The 14,215-nt window shown below is 42.7% G+C and overlaps 1 protein-coding gene across 1 annotated transcript in view; it reads left to right on the plus strand.

Moving 5' to 3' along the window:
- The first annotated feature begins 905 nt into the window (after positions 1–905).
- Positions 906–14,215, plus strand: part of LOC121285105 (contactin-associated protein-like 5) — an 834,028-nt gene continuing 820,718 nt past the window's right edge. Inside the window, exons 1-2 of the mRNA XM_041201256.1 lie at positions 906–999; positions 1,208–1,318. Of these exons, the coding sequence (XP_041057190.1) occupies positions 906–999; positions 1,208–1,318 (205 nt within the window). The remainder of the gene's footprint in view (positions 1,000–1,207; positions 1,319–14,215) is intronic.

The following is a 14,215-nucleotide window of genomic DNA, read 5'->3' on the forward strand; positions in this document are numbered from 1 at the left end:
ATAACGCTGCCTGGCGATTGTTCCCAACTCTGTTTGGGTGCATTCTTGGAGGTTTCATCATGTGATCTCCTGCCTCCAACTGCTGCGCCCCCCCACCCTCCTGCTTCCAGTCGCCCGACATGCCCATCCTCACGGTGTATTGTCAGTTGGAAAGCGGGCAGACTCGTTGGATACATTGGAAACCTGTTGTTGGTCTGCAGGATGACCAACATACAACTCTCCAGGATGTCCAGTGAGATGATTCTTGGCTGTCAGTCACCTTGCTCATCTCCATTACTGTTAAATCCAGAAGGTGAAAGTTCACAAAGAAAATGTAAATAAAAAACATTTTTAATGGCTTAAGATTTTTCTCCTGGGTTTTACTTGCAAGCAGTGTCCTGGAGATTAATCTTTAATCCCTGGGCAATCCTGGAGGATTGTCAAACCCATATTTGACCAATTTTGTTCGAAGCCCATCCTGACATGTGAAAACAGAAACACCAATACCGCTTGAATTTATATAGCATCCTTAAGGTCCCAAGGTGTTTCACAGGAGAATTGTAACAAAATTTGATATTGAGCCACATAAAGAGTGTGAGTTAAGTTTTAAGGAGTGTCTTAAAGTGGGTGTGAGAGGGGAGTGCTTTAGGGAGGGTATCCTGGAGCATAAGGACTTGGCAGCTGAATGTACAGGCAACAATTGTAGAGTGGTTAAAATCGGATATGTTCAAGAGGCTGTAAATAGAGGATGCAGGTATCTTTGTGGGTTGTAGAGCGGGAGGAAGTCAGAGATAAGGAGTAGTAATGTCACAGAGGGATTTGAAAACAAGTGTGAGAATTTTAAGATCATAGTGGTGCCAGATCAGGATTATGTAGGACAGTGAGCACAGGGGTGATGGGTGAGTGAGGCTTGTGCAAGTTCGGATATGGGCAGCAGAGGTTTGGATGAGCTCAAGCTTATGGAGGGTGCAAGATGGGAGGCCAACCGGGGGAACATTAGGATATCTAGGGATAACGAAGGTATGGATGAATGTTTCAGCAGTGGATGAGCTGAGACAGGTTTACAAGCCAGGCAATATTACACAGGTGGAAGGACATGTAACAAGGTTCCAGTTTGCATTCATGATGTTGCCTGAAATGTCTAACCTTGTTAAACCCATTTTTGTTGGCTGAGTGGCGTATATCATTAAAAATGTTAACTGTTTTGTTTGTCTTCTCCATTTGGCAGATAATTGTGACAGTCATCTGGTGTCCGATTTACTTCAGTTGGCTTTTGATTCCTCTTCGGAGTTCTCAAGTAGTCATAGCCCTGGCTTCGCAAAGCTGAACAGAAGAGATGGTAAGAGGCAAAAATCTGTACCAATTAATGTTTTGCTCACACTTAGCCCTCTTATCCAACTTCACAGATGTTTCCCTCTATCCAAGCTCAGCTTGACTACCATTGTGAGAGTGTGAAATGCTACGTTCCTGTCTTGCAAGGCACCTATTCAGTTCACATTACAATTTCTTTATAGGCCAGCATCCTATATTGTTAAGTGCTGCTAGAGCAGTCAGTTCCCCTGAGAGCCATAGATCTCAGATTATCCACTCAGATGCTGATGTACAAATGGTGATTAATGGCGATATTATTTCTAAACTCTCAAGGCCTGGGAGTTTTTGTTTAAAATTAGCTCTAAAGTATGTTAGTGTAAGTGATTGTGTTCGGCACATAAGCAGAATGGGTAATGTTTCAAAACTTCAATATATTACATATCATCCTCCTGACAAATGTGTAAAAGGCATTTTGAATCACAGTAACTAAAATTTGCATAACAATTTTGAACGTAATATTTATAGCCCCTAATGACATGCATTTTCTTTCAAATCAGTAAGTGAATTCTTCTTGCTTTCTTTCCCTGCAAGAAGAGAGATGAAAAGGTTGTGGAGACTCATGTAAGAAGTACAGTACTTTTATTGTGCAGCACGAAGTTTTTTAAAAAGATTTTAAGAACTGGCTCCTTTTCAAATCAATGTTCTACCTCAAAGCCAAGGTAGTGACCTTGAGAGCACAGGCTTTCGCAATTCAATTTAGATTGATATTAGCCAGTGCAAGCCCAATGTTGAATGAGCTGAAACACAAGTTGCAAATCACTCTCTGCTGCAGATGTTTCTTGGAAGGTAGATTGGTTGTATTGTTGACATTGTCCTTTATTGCTGTGTGCTACTGATATTGGAGAGAAAAATCCCGTTCGAAGCAATCGATGATGGATTCATGGATTTTTGTTGGGAAAGGGTACCAAGAAATATGGGTCAAAGGTGAATAAATAGAGTTAGGATACAGATCTGCCACGATCTAGTGAAATGGTGAAACAGGTTGGGAATTTGCTCCTCAACTCAGTCCTAAATGATATACCTGTTATTCTGAGACTGTGTCCCCTGGCTCTTGATACCCCAAGCCAGGGAAACATCCTTCCTGCGACTACCCTGTCTAGCCCTGTAAGAATTTTGTATGCTTCAATGAGATCACCCCTCATTCTTCTAAACTCTAGAGAATGTAGGTCCAGTCTCTTCATAGAATCATAGAGTTATACAGCGCAGAAACAGGCCCTTCGGCCCATCGTGTACATGCCAGCCATCAAGCACTTATCTATTCTAATTCCATTTTTCAGCACTTGGCCCATTGCCCTTATGCTATGGCGTTTCAAGTGCTCACCTAAAAACTTCTTAAACATTGTGAGGATCGCCTACCAGTGTGGACCTCAGTGCATTGGCATGCTGGCGCTATCGCTTTAGGCTGAAGGCAGACCAACTCCTCCATCATGCGTTGCAAACTTGGTGCAGCTGACATCCCTTCCTGATGTTCTCATGCTTGTCTTTGCGGCTCCAGCAACGCGATTCTGCCAACTCAGCAGAATCGTGACCTCCAGCAGTCCTCTGAGTGCTGGCGACCTCTGATGTCACTGCCTTTACCTGCTGTGGACCAGTGGTGCAAGGTGCTCACCCGATTGGGACCCCAAGGCGAATCTGGAACTAGGTGCCGCCAAGGTGTATCTCTTTGCGCAGGGGAGGGTGCGGGTGAGCGCTGTGATGGGTCTTCAAAGGTGCTCTCCTCAGGTTCCTCATCTAAGGTGTCATCGTGGCTGGAGTTGAAGGCCTGGTTCGTGTGTGCCCTCGGCAGCTTCCCAGTGTTCTCTTTGACAAACAGCAGTGGCTTGATCAGTTGTCTATTTTAAATCTGTGACTGTTTTCCCTCATTTCCTTGACATGCTAGTTGAGAAATCTACAAACGAGTTCTCTGCTGCTGTCTCCCCCAAGCCTACCTTCACTGGTCATCATACACACCTAATGTTTCACGTGCTACAAGATTGGCAACCTCATAAATAGGGCCTGAACTATTTGTTCACTGTGCAACTTGATGTTAAATTAGAGCTTATCAAAGCTATTCTGTGAGATAACGGCTACCCCAATCAAATCACTGTTCACTGTATATCAATCGCACAAACTGAGGAATGGGCCGACCCCAAATTCCCCTGGAATAGTTAGGTGTCTCAAAAATGTTAGAAACAGGTGTATCTATCCCTTTCCTCCTGCTAATATGCAATAGCTACATGAGTGGTATTCTCCTTCAACAGGAACCTGTTGTCAAGCCAAGAAGATGTTCTTCCTTCCACACAAATGAGTAATTTATGAATTTCAGGATGATGCCATGCATCCAAACAATCATATCAGACAGCACATCCCTTCAGCTGTTCATAAGAGACAGACTGTACCGAGCCAGCCTCCGTTTGCAAAACTCAGAACACATAATCCAACATTAGATTTGATTCTGCGATTAGACAGCCCTTACTATAGAGTTTCGGTTGTGCTAAGAGTTACGCTAACAACCAATTTACGATTAGCATTTGGGCTCAAAATATGGCTCACTTAGACTGGCTAGAAGCTTTTACACAAGACCTCTGCAGACAAAAATAACATGTCCAGGCATTGCACCATTTTCAATTAAACAAAACTTGTAGTCAATTGTTTCCCATGGCAATGCCTCAACCTATCAGAGTCGCCTTACCTGGTTTGAATTTAAACAAAAGCTTGGGGGTAACTGTTCACCAGTGTATTCTTCATGGCAATGCCTCCACCAATCAGAACTCACTTGTTAACCTGTCAACCAATTAGCATCCCTTTTCTCATACAGTATACATTCGTTGTTCCCTTTGAAATTTGGTATTCTTGTCATTCTGTCCTGATGAGTGCAAGACAAAAAGATCCTACAATCTCTATTCATAGGACAATCCTGCCATCCCAGGGGTCAATCTGGCGAATCTTAATTGTACTTCTTCTATGGCAGGTATACCCTTCCTTAGGTAAAGAAACCAAAACTGTACGCAATACTCCAGGTGCAGTCTCACCAAGGCTCTATACAACTGCAGCAAAACATCTTTACTCCTGTACTCAAATTGTCTCAAATAAAGGCCAACGTACTTTTTAAAAAATTCATTCATGGGGGATGTGGACTTCGCTGGCTGGGCCAGCATTTATTATCCATCCTTAGTGCCCTTGAGAAGGTGGGTGGTGAGCTGCCTTCTTGAACGGCTGCAGTCCATGTGGTGTAAGTACACTTACAGTGCTGTTAGGAAGGGAGTTCTAGGATTTTGACCCAGCGACAGTGAAGGAATGATGATATAGTTCCAAGTCAGGATGGTGAGTGACTTGGAGGGGAACTTCTAAGTGGTGATGTTCCCATTTATCTGCTGCCTTTGTCCTTCTAGATGGTAGTGGTCATGTTTTGGAAGGTGCTGTCGAAGGAGCCTTTGTGAATTACTGCAGTACATCTTGTAGATGGTATACACTGCTGCTACTGTACGTCAGTGGTGGAGGGAGTGAATGTTCGTAGATGTGGTGCCAATCAAGCGGGCTGCTTTGTGCTGGATGGTGTCAAGCTTCTTGAATGTTGTGGGAGCTGCACTCATCCAGGCAAGTGGGGAGTATTCCATCACACTCCTGACATATGCGTTATAGATGGTGGACAGGCTTTGGGGAGTCAGGACGTGGATTACTTGTCGCATGATTCCTAGCCTCTGACCTGCTCTTGTGGCCACAGTACTTATATGGCTAGTCCAGTTCAGTTTCTGGGCAATGGCAACCCCCAGGATGTTGATAGTGGGGGATTCAGTGATGGTAATGCCATTGAATAGCAAGGGGCGATGGTCGGTTTCTCTCTTGTTGGAGATGGTCATTGACTGACACTTGCGTGGTGCGAATGTTACTTGCCACTTGTCAGCCCAAGCCTGGATATTGTCCAGGTCTTGCTGCATTTGGACATGGACTGCTTCAGTATCTGAGGAGTCACGAATGCTGCTGAACATTGTGCAATCATCAGTGAACATCCCCACTTCTTACCTTATGATGGAAGAAAGGTCATTGATGAAGCAGCTGTAGATGGTTGGGCCAAGGACACTATCTGAGGAACCCCTGCAGTGATGTCCTGAGCCGAGATGACTGACCTCCAACAACCACAACCATCTTCCTTTGTGCAGGGTACAATTCCAACCAGAGGAGAGTTTCCCCCCTGATTCCCATTGACTCCAGTTTTGCTAGGGCTCCTTGATGCCACACTCTGTCAAATGCGGCCTTGATGTCAAGGGCAGTCACTCTCACTTCATCTCAGTTGTTCAGCTCTTTTGTCCATGTTTGAACCAAGGCTGTAATGAGATCAGGAGCTGAGTGGCCCTGGCGGAACTCAAACTGGGTGTCAGTGAACAGGTTATTGCTAAGCAAGTGCCGCGTGATGGCTCTGTTAATGACCCCTTCCATTACTTTACTGATGATGGAAATCTGCATTTCTGGTTTGTTTACCTAATGGATAGCTTTACATTTTTCCACATTATTTTCCATCTTCCATGTTCTTGTCCACTCACTTACCCTGTCTAAAAACTTCTTTGCATCCTCCTAACAAATCACATTCCCACCTAGTTTTGTCTCATCAGCAAACTTGGAAATATTACTTTTGGCCCCCACATCCAAATTATTGATATAGATTGTGAATAGCTGGGGCCCAAACGCTGATGCTTGTGGTACCTACTCGTCACAGCCTGCCAACCTGAGAATGACCCATTTATTCTTACTCTCTGCTTTCTGTCCATTAGCCATTTCTCAATCCAGGCCTAGTCATAGAGGTCTACCGCACAGAAAAAGGCCCTTCGGCCCATTGAGTCTGTGCCAGTCAAACAAGTACCTAACTATTCTAATCCCATTTTCCAGCACTAGGCCCATAGCCTTGTATGCCATGGCATCGCAAGTCCACATCCAAATACTTATTAAACGTTATGAGGGTTTCTGCCTCTACCACCCTTTCAGGCAGTGAGTTCCAGATTCCCACTACCCTCCGGGTGAAATAATTCTTCTCCACATTCCCTCTAAACCTCCTGCCCCTTACCTTAAATCTATGCCTCCTGGTTATTGATCGCTCCACCATAGGGAAAAGTTCCTTCCTCTCTACCCTATGTATGACCCTCATAATTTTATACACCTCAATCATGTCCCCCCTCAATCTCCTCTGCTCCAGGGAAAATAACCCCAGTCTATCCAATCTCTCCTCATAACTAAAACTGTCCAGCCCAGGCAACATCCTGGTAAATCTCCTCTGCACTCTCTCTAGTGCAATCACATTCTTCCTATAATGTGGATTCCAGAACTGCACACAATACTCTAGCTGTGGCCTGACCAGCGTTTTATTCAGTTCCAGCATAACCCTCATATCCCTAATCCCACGTGCTCCAATTTTGCATACTGGTCTCCTTTGTGGGACCTTATTGAAAGCCTTCTGAAAATCCAAATACAACTTACCTATTCTGCTAGTTACACCCTCAAAAAATTCTAATAGGTTTGTCAAAAATGATTATAAATCCATGTTGCCCAATCCTACCATTATTTTCTAAATGTTCAGTTATCACATTCTTTATAAGAGATTCTAATATTTTCTGTACTATTGCTGTCAGGCTAACAGGCCTGTAGTTCTATGTTTCCCCTCTCCCACTTTTCTTAAATAGTGGGGTTACATTTGTTGCCTTCCAATCTGATGGAACCATTCCAGAATCTACACGATTTGGAAGATGACCACTATCTCTACAGCTACCACTTTCAACACTCTGGGATGTAGCTCATCAGGTCCAGGGGATTTACCAACTTCCAGTCCTATAAATTTGTCCAGTACTACTTTTTTACTGATACCAATTTCTTTCAGATCCTCATTCTCACTAGTCCTTTGGTTCTTTAGTATTTCTGGGAGATTTTTTTGTACCTTCCTCTATGAAGGCAAATACAAAGTATTGGTTTAGTTTCTCTTCCATTTCCTTATTCCCCATTATAAGTTTGCCTGTCTCTGCTTGTAATGGGCCCACATTTGTCTTTGTTAATCTTTTCCTTTTTACATACCTAAAGAAGGTTTTACAGTCCGTTTTTATGTTCCTCGTGAGCTTACTTTCATATTCTTTTTTTCTCTTTCTTTGGTAGGTTTTTTAGTCCTCCTTTGTTGAATTCTAATATGTTCCCAGTCCTCAGGCTTACTACTTTTTGGCAACTTTATAAGCCTCTTCCTTTGATCTGATATAATCTTTGACTTCTCTTGTTAGCCACGGTTGCAAACCATGTATTAATTCTTCAAATACTAGCCATTTCCTGTCTACCATCATACCTTTCAATCTACCACAGCCAATTTGCCCCCTCATATCTTTTTGGTTTCCTTTGCTTAGATTTAAGAGCTGAGTTTCGGATTAATCACATCGCTTACACACTTAATGTAAAATTCCTTCATATTGTGGTCACTCTTCTCTGGATGCTCCTTTATGATGAGATTATTAATTGGTTCTTTCTCATTGCATAATACTAGATCTAAAATAACCCATTCTCTAGTTGGTTCCTCAATGTACTGTTCTAGAAAACCACCTCATATACATTCTAGGGATTCATTATCCAAAACATTAGTTATAGTTAGGTTTACATAGTCTTTATGTAGAAGTTCACTGTGATCACAGTATTCCCCTTGTTAAAGCACCTCTTATTTCCTGATTTTACTGTGCCCTTCATTACCTGTACAGCTTGGTGGCCAGTAAACAACTAAACAATCCCTACCAAAGTTTGCTGCCCCCTACTGTTTCTTAGCTCCACCCAAGCTGATTCTACATCTTGATCTTCTGATCTAAGATCCTCTCTCTCGCTAATGTACTGATCTCATCCTTTATTAACAACGCTATCCCACCTCCTTTTCCTTTTTTGCCTATCCTTCCTAAATATCGAATATGCTTGAAACTTTCCGCTCCCAGCCATGGTCACCCTGCAGCCATGTTCCCATAATGGCAATTAGATCATACCAGTCTACTTCCATTTGGGCCATTAATTCACTGACCTTAGTGCAGGTGCGCAGTCAGATAGAGTACCTTTAATTCTGTATTTTTATTATTTTTACAACCTCTAGCCCTCTCTGCTAGGGCACTCTTAAGTTTGTATGTTATGTTCCTTCTCCCCCACACTCATTATCAATTCCCTTCTTGCTACCTTACTCGCCTGCCTTGTCCTCTCTATCACATCTTCTCACCTGATCCCTCACCTCCACTATTTAGTTTAACTAGACTCTACCAGTCTAGTTGTACGACTTGGCAGAACACTGGTCCCAGCATGGTTCGGATGTAGTCTGTCCCAACAGTACAGCCCCCACTTTCCCTAGTATTGGTGCCAGTGCCCCATGAATGGAAACCCATTTATCCCAAACCAATCTTTGAACAATGTATATAACTCTATAATCTTATTTACTATTCTCCAGTTTGCTTATGCCTAATATAGATTATTACCTTTGAGGTTCTGCTTTTTAATTTAGCCCCTAGCTGCTCTATGCAGAACCTGCTTTCTAATCCTATCTATGTCATTAGGACCTACATGGACCACAAAAGCTGTGTTCCTCCCGCCCTCACTGAAAGTTCCTCTCCAGCCCAGAGCAGAAGTCCCGAACCATAGCCTTCTGGACTCTCGCTCGGCAGCATAGAACTGTGTCTACCCCCTGACCACACTGTCCTTTACTCCCACTATGTTCCTATTAATCTTTCCACTTGAATGGCTTCCTGTGCCATGGTGCCATGGTCAGTTCACTCATCCACCTTGCAGTCCCTCCTCAATCTGGTCCATAAAAGCTGCAAGAACCTTGAGCCTGTTGGACAATTGCAAGGGCTGAGGCTTTTTCTGTTTCTTTACCAATAATATAACAGGACCTTGGTGGTGAAGTAGAACTTTGTGAGCTCCAACGTTGCATTGTGGATTTGTGGAATTGGTATTTGTTACTTTGGTAAACCTGTAGGCTTTGCTTAAATGTGCTCAAGCTTCTATGAAACTGTCTCCAGTAATCAGGGGATACAGATAAAGATAATTGGCAAAAGAACCAGAGTTGAGCTGTGGAAGGAAAATTATGCAGCATGTTGTTATGATTTGGAATGCACTGCCTGAAGGGATGGTGGAAGAAGATTCAATGGTAACCTTTAAAAAGTAACTGGATAGATACTTGGAAAGGAAAGATAATTGCAGGGCTGTGGGAAAAGAGCTGTGGAGTGGGATTATTTGGATAGATCTTCCAAAGAGCTGGCAAAGGTACGATGAGCCAAATGGCCTCCTTCTGTGCTGTAAGATGCTATGAATGGAGTTGGATAGTGAGTGCAGTAGCATGCAGATGAAGTTTCTACATCTTGCATGCTTTACGGTATCTCTCTTGACTTGACTACAATGATAATGAATGCATAATCTGCCATTATCTACAAACAACCTCTTGTGTATTCTGCATTGAGAGAAGTCTTTGTCAGGAGAATACATTGAATGATTATTGCAGACTTACCACGAGTATTAAATGTTGAAGGAGCCCTCGTATTTCACTGCTTCAATCATAAGTTTTCTTGCTAAATCCTACAAATTCATTCCATTTCCGTACATTCTTGTCATTTCTTCTGGATGTTTAAATTGCAGGAATATGAAATCCTGCAGAAATTGTTTTCCAAATCTTAGTTGCTACTGGGGACACATCATCCAGAGTGACCAATCATCCCTTGGCTTACGGAATCATCCAGGAATTTTAGGTTTAATCTCACCTCCCGCTGTTTGGCTTCCTGGGATGTCATTTGTCCCACATTGCTAGGGCAGTGACTGTGAGACTGCTGGGGAGTCCCCTCTTGCCACTGCGCTTGTATCTTTGGTGCTCTCGCATGCTCACTATGCTCCTGCGGATATGCTGCCATCAGCCCACGTGGCCACGCTCATGAGGTGGTCTGGATAAGCACTCACCAAGGCTGCCATTGTGAAAGAAAGTTAAATTGCCAACGCTTGCTGGAGCTGCGGTGTTTAGCAGGTGGGCGGAAAGCGGGGTGGGGGGGGGGGAGCATGGAAAACAGTGGGGCAACAGAGCCTGACTCCTGTCAGGCCCCGGGGTGAGGGGGGGGCGGGGGGCATGGGCTAGTAGAAGCACTGCCAGACTATCAGCTGTGTTCAGCAGGCCCAAGGTAGAGGGGTTGTCTACAGGGGTGTAGCCCACCCCGAGTCTTGGCAGGGTGGGAGGTGGGGTGGTGTGGGCTCCGGTCTGGGTTCGGCAGGCACTGGAGGGTGGGGCGGGGGAGAGAGCAGCAGAGCCAGAGTCTCCATGGAGCTCAGCAGGCCCGGTTTGGGGTGGGTTAAGGGGATGCAGTTGGGGAGAACCAGACATCATCTGATATGGTTTTTCAAAATGGAGCAAATATTTCACCTGCATTTAAGTAGAGGATCAGACTGCAGAAAATTCTGCAAGTGTTGTCAATGAGTATCTCATTCTGAATCCATTATTTCTTTTGCTATGACCACAGCCGGTGTTAATTGCTGCATAAACCAAATCCCAGAGGGAAACTTGGCTTATGGGCCACACCCTTTATTTTGTATTCTGAAAATGAGAAGGGGATGGACTGATCTCATCAGTAAGAAGTCCAGTAACACTTCTGGGATTTTAAAAATTAAAAGTAAAATTTTTATTAATAAGAATAAAAGAAAACTTAAGCACAGAAGATTACAGATGCACAGATAAACTTAGCTATACAAAATATTCGCCCAGAAAGACTCTACTTGATCAGATTCACAAGTAAATACGTTCCAGGCAACACTCCCTTATAGATGTTTAACTTTTAAAAACCCAGTAATATTACCCAAGGCAAACTACTGCAGCTTCAATGAAGGCATACCACATGATCTGTAACTCTCTTTCACTCTTCTGTGAAAATTCAAACTTTATAATAAAACTACTTTTTGCAGCCCAGGACTTTTCTGGCTTGACTGGATGATTGATTCAAATTGCATCCACTCTCAGCCACAGCTCCAGTGATAGATCCAACTGCTACACTGCATACCTCCAGCCCAACAGCTCAAATGGCTATAGGCCCTTAAGCGTTCCACAATAACTCTAAAATACCCTTTTCCCCCTTTCATTTCAGGCTCCATTGTTTTCACACCTCTTTGAAACTCAAATCCTTCCAAATTGAAGGATTATAAGATCTTTCAAATTTCCATTTTGTCTTTGCTTTTGAGTCAATAAAATATAATATCCCCCTTTCTGTTTACCTCTGGAACTTATGCAAGATGCAAACCTGGATCTTGGTACCTGTGACTCACTTTTGATATTCAAACAAATTTTCCACTTATCTAAAAAAGAAAATATTAGATCTAATCTACTCACTTGTACCTCAAACCTAACACCTCTATCCTTTTCATGTTTTAAACCACCCCACCCCACCCCACCCCACCCCACCCCACCCCACCCCTGGTCCCTGATAACCTGTCTCCTATTAATCTCTGCCCAGCTTAATTAAATCACAGGCCCTCATTCTCACTTCAGATATTGGAGGAATAAGCATTTCATCAGACCATGCAAACTGGGCCAAAAGCTACAAATCAGTTTCAATAAGAAAATAAAGTCTTGCATTTATATAGCGCCCCTCACTGACTTGGCACCAAAGCACTTTACAGCTAATGAATTACTTTTAGAGTGTAGTCAATGTTATAATGTAGGAAACACAGCAGCCAATTACTGCAGAGCAAGCTCCCACTAGCAGTAATGCAATAATGACCAGACAATTTACCATTTAATAATATTGCTTAAGGGATCAATATTGACCAGGACATAAGGGAAAACTGCCCTGTTCTTTGATTAGTGCCGTGAGATCTTTTATAAGGCCTCAGTTCAATGTCTCACCCAAAAGCTCCTCCACTACTGCACTCCAGCCTGTGGAGTGGGACTTGAACCAGTTGAGGTGTGTGTAATCCCACTAAATCATGGTTAAACGGTGGCACAAAGTAAACAGGAATGGAAAATCAAACCAACAGCTTTCACTTTATTGTTCAAAGTCCAACGTACACCTTCTCAGACACACATGGCATTGTCTCTTGGTTTCAGGCACTCTAGTCACTCCTATAGTCAGTCCATATGTCTTACTTTTAGGGGTTTGACACTACTGCCCAATATCTGACTATATAAAGAGTAGCTCGAGATGAAACAATTTGAGTAGTACTGCATAAAAAGACAGACTTGCCTTTATATAACGAATTTCATGACTACTGGATGCTTTACAGCCAATTAAATACTTTTTGAAGTGTTGTAATGTAAGAAACACAACAGCCACTTTGCACACAGCAAGATCCCACAAACAGCAATGTGCTAATGGCAGAATAAGCTATTTTGTGATGTTGATTGAGGAATAAATATTGACCAGGCCTCCCCTGCTCTTCTTCAAGATAGTTCCATGGGATCTTTTACACGCATCCAAGCAGGCGGATGGGGCCTCGATTTAACATCTCATCCAAAACACGGCACCTCTGGCAGTGCAGGGCTTCCTCAGTACTGCACATCAGGTTAGATTTTTGTGCTCAAGTCCTGAGTGGGACTTGAACCCAGAACCTGTGACTCAGAGCTGAGTGCACAATCAACTGAGCCACTGCTGACACTCTTGTCATTGGATGACATATCATGTCTCTTGCATATGACTTCATGGGGGCTTCTATAATCTGTTGGAAAGCAGGCTAAAAAAACATTTGGTGAGATGAGGCCAGCTACGATTTGGAGAATAGGAACATGGGGAACAAGGAAGCCATTCAGCCTGTTCTTCCATTCAGTTGGTGTTATGACACAGCACATAACGTGCGCCAGGCAGTTCGAACCCATGAGGGAAACTCTGTTCTGCTATCACTATGGTTTTGCAATATTTATATTTATTTTGAGATGCGCACCCTGAATTCAGTAGTAATATGTTCACCTAGACTTCAAAGATTTTTTTACAAAACTAAATTAAACATTTATTAACAAAAGAAAAGATTTCAAGCACATACATAGGTCTACAAATTACTACTATAATAACTCCTAAAACCCTGAATTAATCTGGCTTCCAGTTACTCCCCCGTTAAGGCAACAGTAAAAACAAATAGATTTAAAGAGATCCAGGGAAGATCAACACAATATGCTGGACAGTAGAATTCAAAGTGGCTTTTCCTAGCTTCAGTTTCTGTAGACAGTAGCTTAACACACAAATACTGGAGGCTTTTCACATTTCTGGTAGATTTTACAAGCCTTCCCTAGCACATAACCTCAATCTCCCTTTATATATGTTTCTCCCTTTTAATGCAAATTCCATTGTTCCCATATGTCCTTGGAACTTTACTTTTCTCATAATATAAATAATTGCGTGGTGCTCATGTTATCAGTAACCTTTAGAAAAAATAAACACACTGCTTGGCCTAGCTTCTCTGGCTAGATATAACATCCTACCATCTCTGAAATTCAAACTACCCTGATTTATCTAAAAATGAAAATTCTCCTCACCTCACATTCTAAAACTTCAGCCAATTTTACGTATTTAGCATTTCAAACCTACCTTCTTTTGATGGGTCAAAGCCTCAAGACCAGCTGTCTCCAATTCAGTTAAATCACACACATACACACAAACGAACACACACACAGATAAACTATCGAAACCCCACCATTAACCGACTTCACAATAAATCACAATAATATTATTAGTATTATTATACTTTCATGACAGTTAGATAATGGCCAATCTGCATTGCTGATTGCAGAACTAATTTATTTCAATTGCGGAGAGCGAATCCATGGAATAACAGTCAAAGCAAATCCCACTTATTTAAATGCAATTTCATTTCTCACTTGGAAATGTGGAAAATTAATAAACCAAGCCCTTGTGGGATGGCTGGCTTGTTTGTT

The sequence above is a fragment of the Carcharodon carcharias genome, chromosome 12 (assembly GCF_017639515.1).
Source record: "Carcharodon carcharias isolate sCarCar2 chromosome 12, sCarCar2.pri, whole genome shotgun sequence".
Taxonomy (NCBI): Eukaryota; Metazoa; Chordata; class Chondrichthyes; order Lamniformes; family Lamnidae; genus Carcharodon; species Carcharodon carcharias.